The sequence below is a fragment of the Lucilia cuprina genome, chromosome 5 (assembly GCF_022045245.1).
Source record: "Lucilia cuprina isolate Lc7/37 chromosome 5, ASM2204524v1, whole genome shotgun sequence".
NCBI lineage: Eukaryota > Metazoa > Arthropoda > Insecta > Diptera > Calliphoridae > Lucilia > Lucilia cuprina.
This window is the reverse complement of record NC_060953.1, coordinates 7,407,178-7,423,127: the sequence shown is the minus strand read 5'-3', so window position 1 is coordinate 7,423,127 and position 15,950 is coordinate 7,407,178. Positions and strand designations below refer to the sequence as shown.

The 15,950-nt window shown below is 35.7% G+C and overlaps 1 protein-coding gene across 2 annotated transcripts in view; it reads right to left on the bottom strand.

The window, feature by feature from the left end:
* Window positions 1-1,085: 1,085 nt before the first annotated feature.
* Window positions 1,086-15,950, bottom strand: part of LOC111680109 (microtubule-associated serine/threonine-protein kinase 4) — a 21,351-nt gene continuing 6,486 nt past the window's right edge. For both annotated transcript variants that reach the window (XM_046951609.1, XM_046951611.1), the window contains exons 2-11: window positions 12,839-13,924; window positions 10,352-10,923; window positions 8,280-10,280; window positions 7,821-8,217; window positions 7,346-7,755; window positions 5,387-6,161; window positions 4,732-5,330; window positions 4,337-4,670; window positions 3,084-4,268; window positions 1,086-1,927 (exon numbers count right to left, since the gene is read on the bottom strand). In XM_046951609.1, coding sequence (XP_046807565.1) covers window positions 1,605-1,927; window positions 3,084-4,268; window positions 4,337-4,670; window positions 4,732-5,330; window positions 5,387-6,161; window positions 7,346-7,755; window positions 7,821-8,217; window positions 8,280-10,280; window positions 10,352-10,923; window positions 12,839-13,532 — 7,290 coding nt within the window. In that variant the 5' untranslated portion in view covers window positions 13,533-13,924 and the 3' untranslated portion in view covers window positions 1,086-1,604. The remainder of the gene's footprint in view (window positions 1,928-3,083; window positions 4,269-4,336; window positions 4,671-4,731; window positions 5,331-5,386; window positions 6,162-7,345; window positions 7,756-7,820; window positions 8,218-8,279; window positions 10,281-10,351; window positions 10,924-12,838; window positions 13,925-15,950) is intronic.

Below are 15,950 nucleotides of genomic sequence, written 5' to 3'. Positions count from 1 at the left end.
AAAACTAGAACTAGAACAGAACTAGAATAGAACTAGAACAGAAGTAGAATGGAACTAGAACTGAACTAGAACTGAACTAAAACTGAACTGGAACTGAACTAGAACAGAACTAGATCAGAACTAGAATAGAACTAAAACAGGACTAGAACTGAACTAGAACTGAACTAGAACAGAACTAGAACAGAACTAGAACAGAACTAGAACAGAACTAGAACAGAACTAGAACAGAACTAGAAAAGAACTAGAACTAGAACAGAACTAAAACAGAACTAGAACAGAACTAGAACAAAACTAGAACAGAACCAGAACAGAACTAGAACAGAACTAGAACAGAACTAGAACAGAACTAGAACAGAACTAGAACAGAACTAGAACAGAACTAGAACAGAACTAGAACAGAACTAGAATAGAACTAGAACAGAACTAGAACAGAACTGGAATAGAACTAGGACAGAACTAGAAAGGAACTAAAACTGAACTGGAACTGAACTAGAACGGAACTAGAACTGAACTAGAACTAAACTAGAACTGATCTAGAACTGAACTAGAACTGAACTAAAACAGAACTAAAACTGAACTAAAACTAAACTAGCACTGAACTAGAAACTAGAAAAGAACTAAAGCAGAACTGGAATAGAACTAAAACTAGAACATAACTAGTACAGTTCGGTGTACGATTTTCAAATTTAGTTTTTTATAAATATGGATGTATTTTATACATTTTTTATTTTATAATAGATTATAATTTCGAAATTTTCTTAAAATAATAGCAAAATTTATTAATTTGACGTTAAATATTTGTTTAAACAAATTTTTCCAAAATATTTTCAATTTATTACTTTGCAAAAAAATAGCAATTCTTTTTAATACAATTTTATTTAGGCTTAAGCTTTCTGGCTAAATAATTATTTAAAAAGTTTAAGAGATTATTTATGTATAGTAAATGTATATGCATATAGGTATATGTATATAAAAAAAGAAACTAACAAACACACATACACATTTAGTTACAGTATTGTATTTAAGAAAAAAAAAGACTGAAATATAATTAATATTATGTATAATCATTATTTAAGAATATGGCAATCAAAACAAAAGAAGAAAAGAAAAAAGATTAAATGGTTTGTTTGTTTTACTTCTAGACTAAAAGCTAAATATATATATGTTCACTTTACTATATAATATATAAGTTTGCATAATTGTTTTGCATTTACATATATAGTAAAAGTTTAAAGTTTAAATTTTTTTTAATTACATTACAAAAATTTTCTAAAAAATAAAAATTAAAATAAAAACAAATAAGAAAGGAGAAAAAAATACACTCTTCGAAAAGAAACAATCTTTTTTAATAGTTTTTCTTATTAAAAATCCCGCTTATTCTTTAAGTGTAATAGATTTAGCCGACAAAAAAAGAACTAAAACAACAATAACTATTTAAACACTTACGTTATTATTAAACATTTCGTTAGTATCAAACCTTTACACCAAAAAACTCTCTTGCATACATCTTCTCTCAATCACTCGGGCAGCTTACAATCAATCAATCAATCACACACTCACTTTAAACACACGCCTTAAAACTTTTTTTATACAATTTGTTTTCTTTACTTTTTTTGTTTAGAAGATTTATTAGCGCTTCCATTACCACTACCACCAGCAGCTGCATTATTAACACTTGTAGTAGCAGCAACTGTTTGTTCACGTCGTCCTGTTATAGTTTTTGTTGTTGATTTTCCTTGAGTTTGTGTTGTTGACGTGTTTGTTATTGTATTGCTGTTGGTGGTTGTAGTTACGTTTGCAGTTGTGGTGGTTAACTTATTGGTTTTTAATTCAATTGTGGTTTTATTAATGCTACTATTGCTACTTGTATTAGTTTGTTGCGTGGCATTTTTATTATTTATGGTTTTTGAAGCAGTTTCTTGAGTTGCTGCAAAGAAATTGCAACAAAAATGTTTAAAACTCTGTAAAAACTAACAAGAAATTAACTAGAATATAATTGGAAGTGAACTAGAACATAACTAGAATATAATTGGAACTAAACTGGAAACAGATCTAGAACAGAATTAGAAGAGAACTAGAACTGAACTAGAACAAAACAAGAACAGAACTAGAACGGGACTAGAACAGAACTAGAACAGAACTAGAAAAGAACAGAACAGAACTAGAACTAGAACAGAACTAGAACAGAACTAGAACAGAACTAGAACAGAACTAGAACTGAACTAGAACTGAACTAGAACTAAACTAGATCTGAACTAGAACAGATCTAGAATAGATCTAGAACAGAACTTAACAATAACTGAACTAGAACTGAACTAGAAGAGAACTAGAACTGAACTAGTACAGAACTAGAACAGAACTGAACTGGAACATAACTAGAACTGAACTAGAGTAGAGCTAAAAGAGAACTTGAACTGAACCAGAACTAGAACTGAACTAAATCTGAACTAGAACTGAACTAAAACTGAGCTAGAACTGAACTAGAACTTAACTAGAACTGAACTAGAACTGAACTAGAACTGAACTAGAACTGAACTAGAACTGAACTAGAACTGAACTAGAACTGAACCAGAACTGAACCAGAACTGAACCAGAACTGAACCAGAACTGAACCAGAACTGAACCAGAACTGAACCAGAACTGAACCAGAACTGAACTAGAACTGATCTAGAACAGAATAAGAACTGATCTAAAACTGAACTATAATTGAACTAGAGCTGAATTAGAACTGAACTAGAAATGGACTAGAACTGAACTGGAACTGAATTAGAACTGAACTAGAACTGAACTAGAACTGAACTAGAACTGAACTAGAACTGAACTAGAACTGAACTAGAACTGAACTAGAACTGAACTAGAACTGAACTAGAACTGAACTAGAACTGAACTAGAACTGAACTAGAACTGAACTAGAACTGAACTAGAACTGAACTAGAACTGAACTACAACTGAACTAGAACTGAACTAGAACTGATCTAGAACTGAACTAGAACGAGAACAAAGCTCAATTAAAACTATTCACGAGTTTGTCGAGCGAGAATTCTTTTTCTAAAGCTATTACACTATTAGATTTTAAAACTTACTGCTTTCGTTGTTTTTCGCATTTATAGTAAGACTTTTCAATTCCTTAATACCATCACCACCGGCAGCAGCATCTTGTTCTTGTTGCTGCTGCTGCTGTTGTTGTTGTTTAGCTTTATTTTCCAAAGCCTTGTCTTTATCTACCTTCAATTGTTGATTATAGTTAATTTCACCTTCATGCTCATTAATGGTTTGCATAAAACCGGGTGTTGTTTCCGAAGTACTGGTGGGTGAGTCCTTCTCTTCGGCAATGCGAGGCAACATTTCACCCGGTGCTGGCAAAGCAATACCGGACGGAGTACTTACTAAGGCAGCAACAGCAGCAGCAGCACCAACACCACCAGCGGCATTAGATGCAGCATTCGTATTGCTGACAGAAGTTTGAGAATTTATAGAAGTTGTATCACATATTGGTTCTTCGGAAAGATGATCACAGTGTGGCTGATGATGAAGTTGAGGATGATGATGAGAATGATGTTGTTGTTGTTGCTGTTGTTCTAAGAGGCGACCTCCGCTAGCATTGGATCCAGCTGCGTTATTACCAGCTGTGGCCTGCTGTAGTTGTTGCTGATACTGTGGATGTGTGGTTATGGGCGGCAAAGCCGGTTGATTATTTAGAGCCGTAGTGTTACTGCTGTTGTTGCTGGGACGCCAAACACCGCTTATTACTCTCTGAGGCTGTTTAATGGGTGGTGAACAACATAATGGTGAAATTAGTGTACATTTTGATTCAGCACTACGAGGATGTAGGCGATCGGGTGATAGAGCTCTTCTTAGCAGAGGCGAAGAAGGTTCTGAAGATTTTGTGCGCACAAAACCAGCCTTTTTAGAACCAGCTGTTACTGTCTGTACTACCGGTAAAGAACCCCCAGGACTATAAGATTGAGTGGTATTCGATGAGCCCGGCTGGTGTCCAATTAGAGGGAAAGCCAGGGGTGAAGGTGATCTTGTGGGTGAAGAGGGTAGTGGTGATGGTGAGGGAGTCCTGGCTAAAGGCGAGAGCGGTATATGACCCACCGATTTGCGTCTATTGGGTATAGAAGCAGCAGAATTGGTGTGTAGAGTTTTAACGCCTGTGCCCGAGGGACAGACATTTGCATTGCCCGAACAGCCAGTGTGAAGTTTGTGTTTAAGGCCGTGCAAGGTAGAGGGCCTTTGATAAAGTTGTGGAACAGCCGTAGGAGAAACTATAAAATTTTGAAATTGGAATTTTATGAGAAAGTTTGTGAAATATTTAAAGTTTTTAAAAAATAACCTGGTATGTTGCCCATGACCCCTACAGGGGCACCAGCTGTGGCTGCTCCTGCTACTGAACCAGCTATGGGCAATAGCACCGCATTCGAGGTGCTTACAAAACCCACTCCCGTATTATTTCCAGCCGTAGAGACGCCATTATTATTGTTATGATTTCCCCCAGTAGGGGTGTTGGGTGATGACGAAGAAGGTGACGTAGACTGTGAAGAGTTGGCTGCAGATTGACAACAACTGCTGCTGTGATAAGATGAATCCAAGGGCGACAAATTCCTAGCAATTGAAACACCTCCCGCCATAGCAGAAGGCGTAGTAGGAGAATTTATGCCAGCAGCAATCTGAAAGAAATAATTACAATTTGAAACCTTACATTGGTTAAAGGAAATATCAGTTACCCACCTGTTGTATCTCCGCCGAGGCTCTCTTACTGCTAATGCGCCGGAAGAGCGATGTTTTGCGCTTTTTATCATGCTCTTTTTTCGTTTGTTTCTTTTGGCGATTTACTCCTTTCTTGGCCAATTTACTTTGCATTAAATCACGCTTGCGACCACCACTTTGAATGCTAGTATGTTCCAAGGGAGTGGCTCTCAAGGTCACATGTTCACCACCACTTAAAAGCAATTGTAAAACCTGTGTATGGAATAGACCCTGTACCGTTTCACCATTGACATGAGTAATCAAATCGGCTGGCCTTAGGCCGGCCTCAAAAGCAGGACTGCCTTCATCTACAGCCATGACCAGATGGTGCATGGTATAGAAATCTGTATCTCCATAGTACACTCTTATAGTATGGACAGTAAAACCAAAACCTCGGGGTCCTCTACGTATGATAATGGGTGGCTTGAGATTAGTAACCAAAGGAGACAATTCGCGGCAAGGTGAAGTGTCCCGAGAGGAAGCGGTGCTAGAACCACCACCTCCACCGCCAGCCACGGCACTGGGTGATTGTATACCGGCCGTGATATTGCACAATTGTTGGGCCAATTGGGAATTATCAACTGAAAATAAGAAACATTAAACGCTTTTAACAAATAGACATTACAATCAAACTTACTTGCTGAGGACATCAGAGATAATCCCAAAGCTGATGCGGATTTAACAATCGAGGAACGTGAACGATGATTTTTCACTCCAATGTGGCTATCCATCGATTTCTGTTGTTGTAAAGCTAAAGGTGATTGTTCTCTAGTATTTTCTGCCGACGAAGAACCTCCACTAATAGTTTCATCTTCTATAGATATTGAAAATCTAGGTAAAATATCCCTAGCACAAACACCCTTGCGTTTACGTGCAATCTGCGGTGAAAAATCATCACTATCGGTTTGTGATGACTCAGGTGTACTGCGTGCTGTGGCTAATGTTGCTAATTTGCGATGAATATCGGCAAGTCTACGATCGGTGGTTATAGTTGTTGAAGTTGTTGCTGTTGTACTTAAGGTGGTGTTTGTTATTGTTGCAGTAGAAGTCGTTGTTGATGTCATTGTTTTGGTTGTATTACTAGTTATGGAAGGTGTTGTAGTTGTTACCGTATTTGCTAATGATTTTGTTGTATTGGTGCCCACTTCTACGGGAGCATTAACCATAGCAGCTGGTGGTGTAGCTGGGGTGGTTATAATGGTTGTAGTATTTGGTGGCATACTATGTCTATGATGACGTTCTGGTTTCAAAGGTTGTAGGCTAGTATTTTGATTACTGCTACCAGGTGGCTGCTGTAGGAATTGATGTAAAATGCGCATTTCATTATCATTGCCTATGGTAACATTATGCAATAATTCGGGTAAATAATCGGCATCCGGAGTTGAAGGAACTTTCAAGCAACTGGTAGAGATCTGTTGGTGAAAAATTTGAAAAAAGTGATATGGAAAAATACTGTATAAATAAAGGAAATGTCCCTTTCAATTTAGTTATTGATAACTTCTAGTTTATGTTAGGTTTGGTGTAATTGTAGTTCAGTTTAAGTACTGCTCCAGTTTTATTCATGTTCAGTTCTAGTTAGGTTCGAGTTTAGCTTTAATTCAGTTCTAGTAAAGTTCTAGTTCTATTCTAGTTATGTTCTAATGCTGTTCAAGTTCTGTTCTAGTTCTGTTCTTGTTCTGTTCTTGTTCTGTTCTTGTTCTGTTCTTGTTCTGTTCTTGTTCTGTTCTTGTTCTGTTCTTGTTCTGTTCTTGTTCTGTTCTTGTTCTGTTCTTGTTCTGTTCTTGTTCTGTTCTTGTTCTGTTCTTGTTCTTGTTCTGTTCTGTTCTTGTTCTGTTCTTGTTCTGTTCTTGTTCTGTTCTTGTTCTTGTTTTGTTCTTGTTCTGTTCTTGTTCTGTTCTTGTTCTGTTCTTGTTCTGTTCTTGTTCTGTTCTTGTTCTGTTCTTGTTCTGTTCTTGTTCTGTTCTTGTTCTGTTCTTGTTCTGTTCTTGTTCTGTTCTTGTTCTGTTCTTGTTCTGTTCTTGTTCTGTTCTTGTTCTGTTCTTGTTCTGTTCTTGTTCTGTTCTTGTTCTGTTCTTGTTCTGTTCTTGTTCTGTTCTTGTTCTGTTCTTGTTCTGTTCTTGTTCTGTTCTTGTTCTGTTCTTGTTCTGTTCTTGTTCTAGTTCTGTTCTAGTTCTGTTCTAGTTCAGTTCTAGTTCTCTTCTAGTTCTGTTTTAGTTCAGTTCAAGTTCAGTTCTAGTTCAGTTCTAGTTCAGTTCTAGTTCAGTTCTAGTTCAGTTCTAGTTCAGTTCTACTTCAGTTCTAGTTCAGTTCTAGTTCAGTTCTAGTTCAGTTCTAGTTCAGTTCTACTTCAGTTCTAGTTCAGTTCTAGCTCAGTTCTAGTTCAGTTCTAATTGAGTTCTGTTCCAGTTCAGTTCTAATTGAGTTCTGTTCCAGTTCAGTTCTGCTTCCGTTCGAGTTCTTGTTCAGTTCTAGACCTAGTTTAGTTGTAATCTTGCTCTAGTTCAGTTCTATTATTATTCTAGTTAAATTCAAATTTTTAAACCATTCTAGTTTAGTTCCCTTTCACATAACCAATTCCCTATCATCCCAAACTCACCTCTATTTTCCTTAACTGTGGTGTATTCAAAACCTTATTCACCATTTGCTGAGTAATAATATTCTGAGGCGAGGCCAAGGGAGCAGCAATTTTGCGACATTTTGCCACTGAATCAACAGTATTTGTAGGTGATGACACGCTCTCGGTAACATTTAATTTAGTTTCGGCCAAAGCAGAAGTTGTTGTATGAGTGGTGGCGATGGTATTATTAAGCGAACTTGTAGAACTATGCGTAGTAGTAGTAGTCGAACTAACGGTGGTAGTGGTAGTGGTAGAGGCAACGCGAGACCATGAATAATGTTGCTTACGATATTGTGGGGTGTAAGAAGAAAATGAACCAATAACGGGAGTATCATCTGTGTCGTCAGTATCCTCACCGGCCAAATCGTGATTATAGCGATCCATGCGGGCTAAGGGGAAGAAGAATATATTAATTTTACGATATTTATAAGACAAGTGGATTTGCTAGACTTACTATCAAAATAACTGGTATCATCCTCATTGGAGAGTTGAGGCACAAATTCGGCCTTTTGTCTTAACAAAGAATTCCAATCTAAACCATCAAAATAAAAATGCTCCTTAACTTCCAAAGCTCCCGCTTGGGTACCCAAACGATCTCTAGGGTTTTGTTGCAATAGCTGGGTTATAATATCTTTAGCCTCTGGTTGCACCGGCCAATCATCATTATCCGGCCATTCAATATCATCATTAACAGTATGAGCAAATAGTTCTTCAGCGGTTTCACCAAAAAATGGCACACAACCTATTAGAAACTCATAGAGAATAATACCCATAGACCACCAGTCAACAGGTTTGCCATAACCTTGTCTTAATATCACCTCGGGGGCTATATATTCGGGCGTGCCATAGACCTTAAAACAATTTGCAAATAACAATGTTGTTCTAGTTAAGATTCAAGCTTTTTAGGACTCACCTGTTTATCCGAAAACTGTCTAGTTTCCGAATCTATATAACCCTCATATAAATTTGTGGCCAAAGACATTAAACCCATTTTGGAGAGACCAAAATCGGTCAGTTTAATATGACCCAAGGCGGTAATTAATAAATTATCCGGTTTCAAATCACGATGTACTATGCCATAACTATGCAAATATTCCACAGCCAAAACGGTTTCAGCAAAATAAAATCTCGCCATATCAGCGGGCAGAGGACCAATATTCTTTAAAAGCGTAGCACAATCACCACCCTCCACATACTCCATGACCAGACATAGATGTTTTTTCGTTTCAAAAGAACAATACATGCTGACCACAAAAGGATTATCGGCAAATGAGAGTATATCACGTTCAGCAAAAACCTGCTCAACTTGATTGCGTAGGATGAGATTATTTTTATTGATTTTTTTCATGGCAAAACGTTGTCGGGTAGTTTTATGTTTAACCAAATAGACTGCACCATAAGCACCATTTGAGATCAATTTAACAATATCGAAATCTTGTTCATTAGGTATGGGTTGGGGCGCAGCAGCCGCAGCTGGTGGAGCTTGTTGTGTTATTTGCTGTTGATTGGTAGGAGTTGCAAGATTACTTTGTTCTTGACATGAGGCTAATTGATTATTATTTTGATTTTGTATAGCCTTGGCAAAGGAGGGCATATCAGCGGTGGCTACCGGTGTTTGTGGTGGTTGCAGAGGCATGGCTGGGTGTGGCGTGCTGGTGCCACTGTTAGCCAATAAACTTAATTCCGCATTGGGATTGAGTGTGGCCGAAACACAGGTTAAAGGAGAACTTAATAGCAAAGAACAAGGTGTACCCGAGTCATTAAGTAAACTGGTATTAACCGAACCGGAACCACCCTTAGTATCACAGGCTTCTCTAGTTTCTTTAGCCTCTTGTTGCATTTCAGCTATAGGATCTCTATTCAAACCCAATTTGTGTATTATATACTGGGGTATATCGGCCTTAATACCTTGTATAGCCTTGGCTTGACCCTCGGCGGCTTCCAGTAAATGATAGAATTCTTCTGGATCAAATTCTAAACACTCTAGCAATCTTGCCGGTCTTGAGATAATCAACAATAACTTCTTTATAACACCCGCCAATTCGACAGCCGCTTCTGGACTTTTCTCCTTAGTTTCCAATAGTAAACGTTCTAAATTCTCACTCATTTCATAGAAATATCTGGAGGTAATTAATTTAGCCTCAGATTTATTGAGACAATCTCGTGCCATTTCCAAAACCTGATGATGTACAAATCTTACTATAGGCTGGGAATCACGAAAACTATTGCAGGCTGCTGATTTGTTTTCATTGATGAAATGTTTCAGACGTTCCTCCATTTGTTGGGTGGCCTTGGGGAAACGTTCCTTATATAAAGTATTCATCATGGCAATTTCATTGTCTATGGCGGGACTGCGTGAGGGACTTGAAAGAGATCTTGATCGAGGGCGGTGGAATGGTGATATTCTACCACTATTGCTTGTATTATGATTATTATTGCTTTGTGAACCACCAGGGGTTCCAGCGTTATTGTTATGCATAGGCTGCTGTGGCTGTTGTTGCTGTTGCGGCTGCTGCTGGCCATTACCACTGCAAACCATGCTGACATCTGCACAACAATTAGGACAATATTTGCTGTTGTAAACAAAGCCGGCTGGTGCTGGTGGTTGAGGTTGTGTTGGCACATGTTGTTGTTTTTGAAATTGTTTGGGACTGTGTGGCCCCGGGACGGTTGGTTTATTCGTTGTTAGTGTTGCTGTTGTTGTTGTAGAGTTATTCATTAAAGCACAGTGTTTCAAACAATGAGGACGATTTGTTTGTGCTGCTGCTATGGCTTGTTGTTGCTGTTGCATATGCTCAGCACAACAATTAACAATGGCATTAGGATTACCCGGTTCACCCGTCAAAACATGCAATTCTTCCTGGCCCGAAAGATTGTGTAATTGATGCAATGCTTCCTGGCTAGAACACTGGCTCTGAAAAATATTAAAATAAAACTTTTAATTAATAAAAATCCCTAATTTTCTTTTTATTTGCAGAAACTTACTGATAAATTTGAACTGCCCGGTGTTGTACCATAACCCGATGAGGGTAATGAAGCTACCGACCATCTTCTACCATCTCCACGGCATGTAGCTATACGTTTAATGGGGGCAAATGCAAACTGCATGGGTGAATTTATGCGAGGACTATCAACCGGACTGGCCGAATAGGGTGAATGTGACATTGTATTAGAAGCCGCAGCTGCTGCGGCCGCTGCAGCACCTATACCCCCTGTCACTAAACTTAAACGATGATGAGCTACACCACTGGAGGCACCACTACCGCGCATTACTACACCATGCAAATGATGTTTGCCTATGCCGAGACCGGCACAACTGCCGGAACGTGAAATATTTAATGTTCCTGCTGTTGGTGCAGTAATATTTGCTGCGTTAGTTGTAGAAGATGATGCATAAGCATTGTTGCATGACGATGATGAGGGCGATTGCGTTAGAGCATTAGGAGCTGTTGCAGTTTTACACAGACTATTGTCACGTTCACGAAATGAACTGCCAGTGAGGCAAGGAGCCGATTTACCCAAAGATGTATTACGCATGCGTACCAAATTGGAAGAGTCTAAGAATATTTAGTTAAAATTAATATTTTATATTTATATAGATTTTTAGATTAAACATACAATTTATTTTGTTTTTAATTAAACCTAACCTTAAAATTTGTTTTGTTTACATTAAGAAAACCATAACATTAAAAAAATGTAAATAAAAAGGAGTTGTATAAATGTATGTATGTGACAGCATGAATTTTCTTTTGTTTACATTTAAAAACAACAAAAGGTAAATAAAAATGCAATATTTTTTTATATGACAACTGTAAAGATGTTGCCACATTTGCAAAAAAAAAAAAAGGATGACAATCGAATTGTAAACAAACAAATAAGCAATTTTGTTTAAATAGTTTGTTTTAAATGAAAAGCAAAAAATGTATACATATTTTTTTGTTTAAACAACAAAAAAATATGTTGATTAATATGTATGATTGGGAAAATTCTGTTTCGTTGGTAACCTAGAATTGTGGTTGTTTATATTAAAAAAGCAACAACAAAAAGAAAGCACAATGAAAAGTATACTTTGTTTGTATATTGTTAAGTGTTTAACTTAACCTTAAGTTGTTTTTTGGTGGATTTTTATGTTTAGTATATTTGCCCTTGTTCCTGAACTTTAAAAATTACAGGATGAGGAACTAGACTAGCACTGAACTTGGGCAGAACTAAACTAAAACTAGAAATGAAATACATAGAACTAAATTTGAACTGAACTAGAACTGAACTAAAACTGAACTAGAACTGAACTAAAACTGAACTAGAACTGAACTAGAAATGAACCAGAACTGAACTAGAACTGAACTAAAACTAGAACAGAACTAGAACTGAACTAGAACTGAACTAGAACTAAACTAGAACTAAACTAGAACTGAACTAGAACTGAACTACAACAGAACTAGAACGGAACTAGAACTGAACTAGAACTGAACTAGAACTGAACTAGAACTGAACTAGAACTGAACTAGAACTGAACTAGAACTGAACTAGAACTGAACTACAACTGAACTAGAACTGAACTAGAACTGAACTAGAACTGTACTAGAACTAAACTAGAACTGAACTAGAACTGTACTAGAACTGAACTAGAACGGAACTAGAACAGAACTAGCACTGAACTAGAACTAAACTAGAACAAAACTAGAACTGAACTAGAACTAAACTAGAACTGAACTAAAACTAAACTAGAACTGAACTAAAACTGAACTAGAACTAAACGAGAACTGAAATAAAACAGAACAAGAACTGAACTAGAACTAGAAATGAACTAGAACAAAACTAGAACTGAACTAAAACTGAACAAGAACTGTTCTAGAACCGAACTAGAACTGAACTAGTAATGAACTAAAAGGGATCTAGAACTGAACTAGAACTGAACTAGAACTGAACTAGAACTGAACTAGAACTGAACTAGAACTGAACTAGAACTGAACTAGAACTAAACTAGAACTGAACTAGAACTGAACTAGAATTGAACTAGAACTGAACTAGAACTGAACTAGAACTAAACGAGAACCGAAATAAAACAGAACAAGAACTGAACTAGAACTAGAAATGAACTAGAACAAAACTAGAACTGAACTAAAACTGAACAAGAACTGTTCTAGAACCGAACTAGAACTGAACTAGAAATGAACTAAAAGGGAACTAGAAGTGAACTAGAACTGAACTAGAACTGAACTAGAACTGAACTAGAACTGAACTAGAACTGAACTAGAACTGAACTAGAACTGAACTAGAATTGAACTAGAACTCAACTAGAACTGAACTAGAACTGATTTAAAACTGAACTAGAACTGATTTAAAACTGAACTAGAACTGAAATGGAACTGAACTAGAACTGAACTAGAACTGAACTAGAACTGAAATAGAACTGAACTAGAACTGAACTAGAACAGAACTAGAAATGAACTAAAATATCTTACAACTCACCATTACTGGACGATCTCATCGAATAGGTATGCTGCTGATACGATATCTTACGCAATAGAGCACCATAACCACGGGCAGGCAATGATATAGAACTGCCCGATAAACCACCCGAAGAGGATTTAGTCAAATTCAAATTACGCAATAAAGACTGTGAAGAAGATATCGATGAATCATTTTTCGGCGAGGAGGCTAACATTTCCAAACCAGTGGATGACTTTGTGGTGCCATCATGAGTATTATTACCACTACCGCTAGCATTGCTATTATTACTACCACTACCACCCAACTCTTGATCGGAATCATCAAATATTAATACTCTAGCTGAGTAACTAGACTGGGGACGTATACGTGTTATGGAACCCGAATTAATATGACGTTTAGCCACTGGACTATTGGAGGCTGAAGTGGATTTATTTAATTTATTGCCACTACCACTATGATGATGATGATGAGGACTTAGGCTGCTGGTATTGATGGTGTCATCATTAAACACATTAGAAGTTTCGGTATCAGCTAAACCACTTAGATCGGCCAAGGCTTCTGCCGAAACAGCAGCAGCATCGGGAGCATGTTTTTGTGGTGTTGAGGTGGATATTTTATTCATATGACTGCTGATTAAAGGTGATGCAGTGGTGGTGGTGGTGGTAGTGGTATTAGTGGTGAAATTGTTAGTTGTTGTAATAGCTGTAGACATTTTGTTGTTGTTGGATTTTGTTTTAAGTTTAAAATTGTAAACAATACTTCAGCATTTTTGAAAACTTTTCTCGTGTTTTTAACAAACTATTTGATATATTTTATTATAATGTTTTCAATTCCTTTAAAGATTATTTAAGTTTTAGTTAATAATTAATTAGTTAACTAATAAATTTGCTTCCGTTTTATTTTAACACAAACATAATTTTGTTTAAGTTTGTGGAAAATAATTATTCCTGACAAACTGTTTTCAATATTTATTTTGTTACACAACCTCTGGAAGGCTAAACAATTGTTGACAACTTGTTGTTGTTGTTGCTATTCTTTAATATTGAAAACGTATATTGTTTAAACCCTATATTGTTTAAATTTTCCATCAAACATAAATTTAACCTGCAAATAGAGAAATAATTAAACAAATAAATATTAGTAATAGTAAATTTAATTAACATCGTTTTTTTCTCTCATATTATTATTAAGAAATCAATTATTTATTTTAAATTAAACCTTTTGTATGCATTGGGAAACTTAACATGTGTTTTTATAAGAAAAAAAACACTTTTATTTAAATGTGTTTAAATTGTCAATCTCTAACTCTATATAGGGGTTTCTCATTGTTAATTTATTTCTTTTTTTATTATTAATTTTTATTTTATTCATTTGTTAAAGTATTATTTGTTGTCAATTTAATGTAAATGTGTTTTTTTTTTTCTTTCATTAAAGATTAACAAAGTGTTTTTCCATTGTTTTCTTTGGACTTAAATAAAACTTATTTGTAATAAATATAAAAAAATGTGTGTTAATTAGAAGAAGGTTAATCATTTTTTATATCTTATTATTGTTATTTATCGATTTTTTTGGACTTCAAAGTTTTAATCGAATTTTTGTAGACATTTTGTTTTAAAGTATTGAAAAAAGTAACAAATAGTTTAAAGAATTTAACAAGATAAGTGTGAAAAAGAGTCATAGAAAACTAAACTAGAACTGAACTAGAGCTGAACTGGAACTAGAACTGAACTAGAACTGAACTAGAACTGAACTAGGATTGAACTAGAACTGAATTAGAACTGAACTAGAACTGAACTAAACTAACACAGAACCAGAAATGAACTAAAACTGAACTAGGATTGAATTAGAACTAGAACTGAATTAGAACTGAACTAGAACTAAGCTAGAACTGAAATAGAACTGAACTAGAACCAAACTAAACTAGAACTGAACTAGGACTGAACTAGAACTGAACTAGAACTGAACTAAAACTGAACTAGGATTGAACTAGAACTGAATTAGAACTAGAACTGAACTAGAACTGAGCTAGAACTGAACCAGAACTGAAGTAGAAGTGAACTAGAACCAAACTGAACTAGAACTGAACTAGGACTGAACTAGAACTGAACTAGAACTGAACTAGAACTGAACTAGAACTGAACTAGAACTGAACTAGAACTGAACTAGAACTGAACTAGAACTGAACTAGAACTGAACCAGAACTGAACTGGGATTGAACTAGAACTGAACTAGAATTGAACTAAAACTGAACTAGAACTGAACAAGATCTGAAGTATAACTGAACTAATACTGAACTACAACTGAACTAGAACTGAACTAAACTAGAATTGAACTAGAACTGAACTAGAACTGAACTAGAACTGAACTAGAACTGAACTAGAACTGAACTAGAACTGAACTAGAACTGAACTAGAACTGAACTAGAACTGAACTAGAACTGAACCAGAACTGATCTAGAATTAAACTAGAACTGATCTAGAACCGAACTAGAACTAAATTAGAACTGAACTAGGACTGAACTAGAACTGAACTAGAACTGAACTAGAACTGAACTAGAACTGAACTAGAACTGAACTAGAACTGAACTAGAACTGAACCAGAACTGAACTAGAACTATAACTGAACTTGAACTGATCTAGAACTGAACTAGAACTGATTTAGAACTGAACTAGAACTGAGCTAAAATTGAACTTGAACTGAACTAGAATTGAACTAGAACTGAACTAGAATTGAACTAGTACTGAACTAGAACTGAACTAGAACAGAGCTAGAACTGAGCTAAAACTGAACTAAAATTGAACTAAATCTGAACTAGAACTGAACTGGATCTAACAACAACTAGACTATTAACAATCACTTTTTCTTTTAAACTGTAAAAGTTCTAAACAAAAAATTTTTAAATTTTGTTTATTTGTTTTACTATTAAAGTATTCGTCCCCACCTAATATGTTAAAAAAATTTTCGTTCTATTTGTTTATTTGTTTTCTTTGACTAAGCTTTCCAAACATTTCCACGGGCATATCACAATGACAAATAATATATTACTATTTGATTAGTTAAACTTAGTATTATCTATATTTTGTTTATAATTCTAGAGGAACTTTTTCAAAAAAAAAAAAAAAAAAAAAAA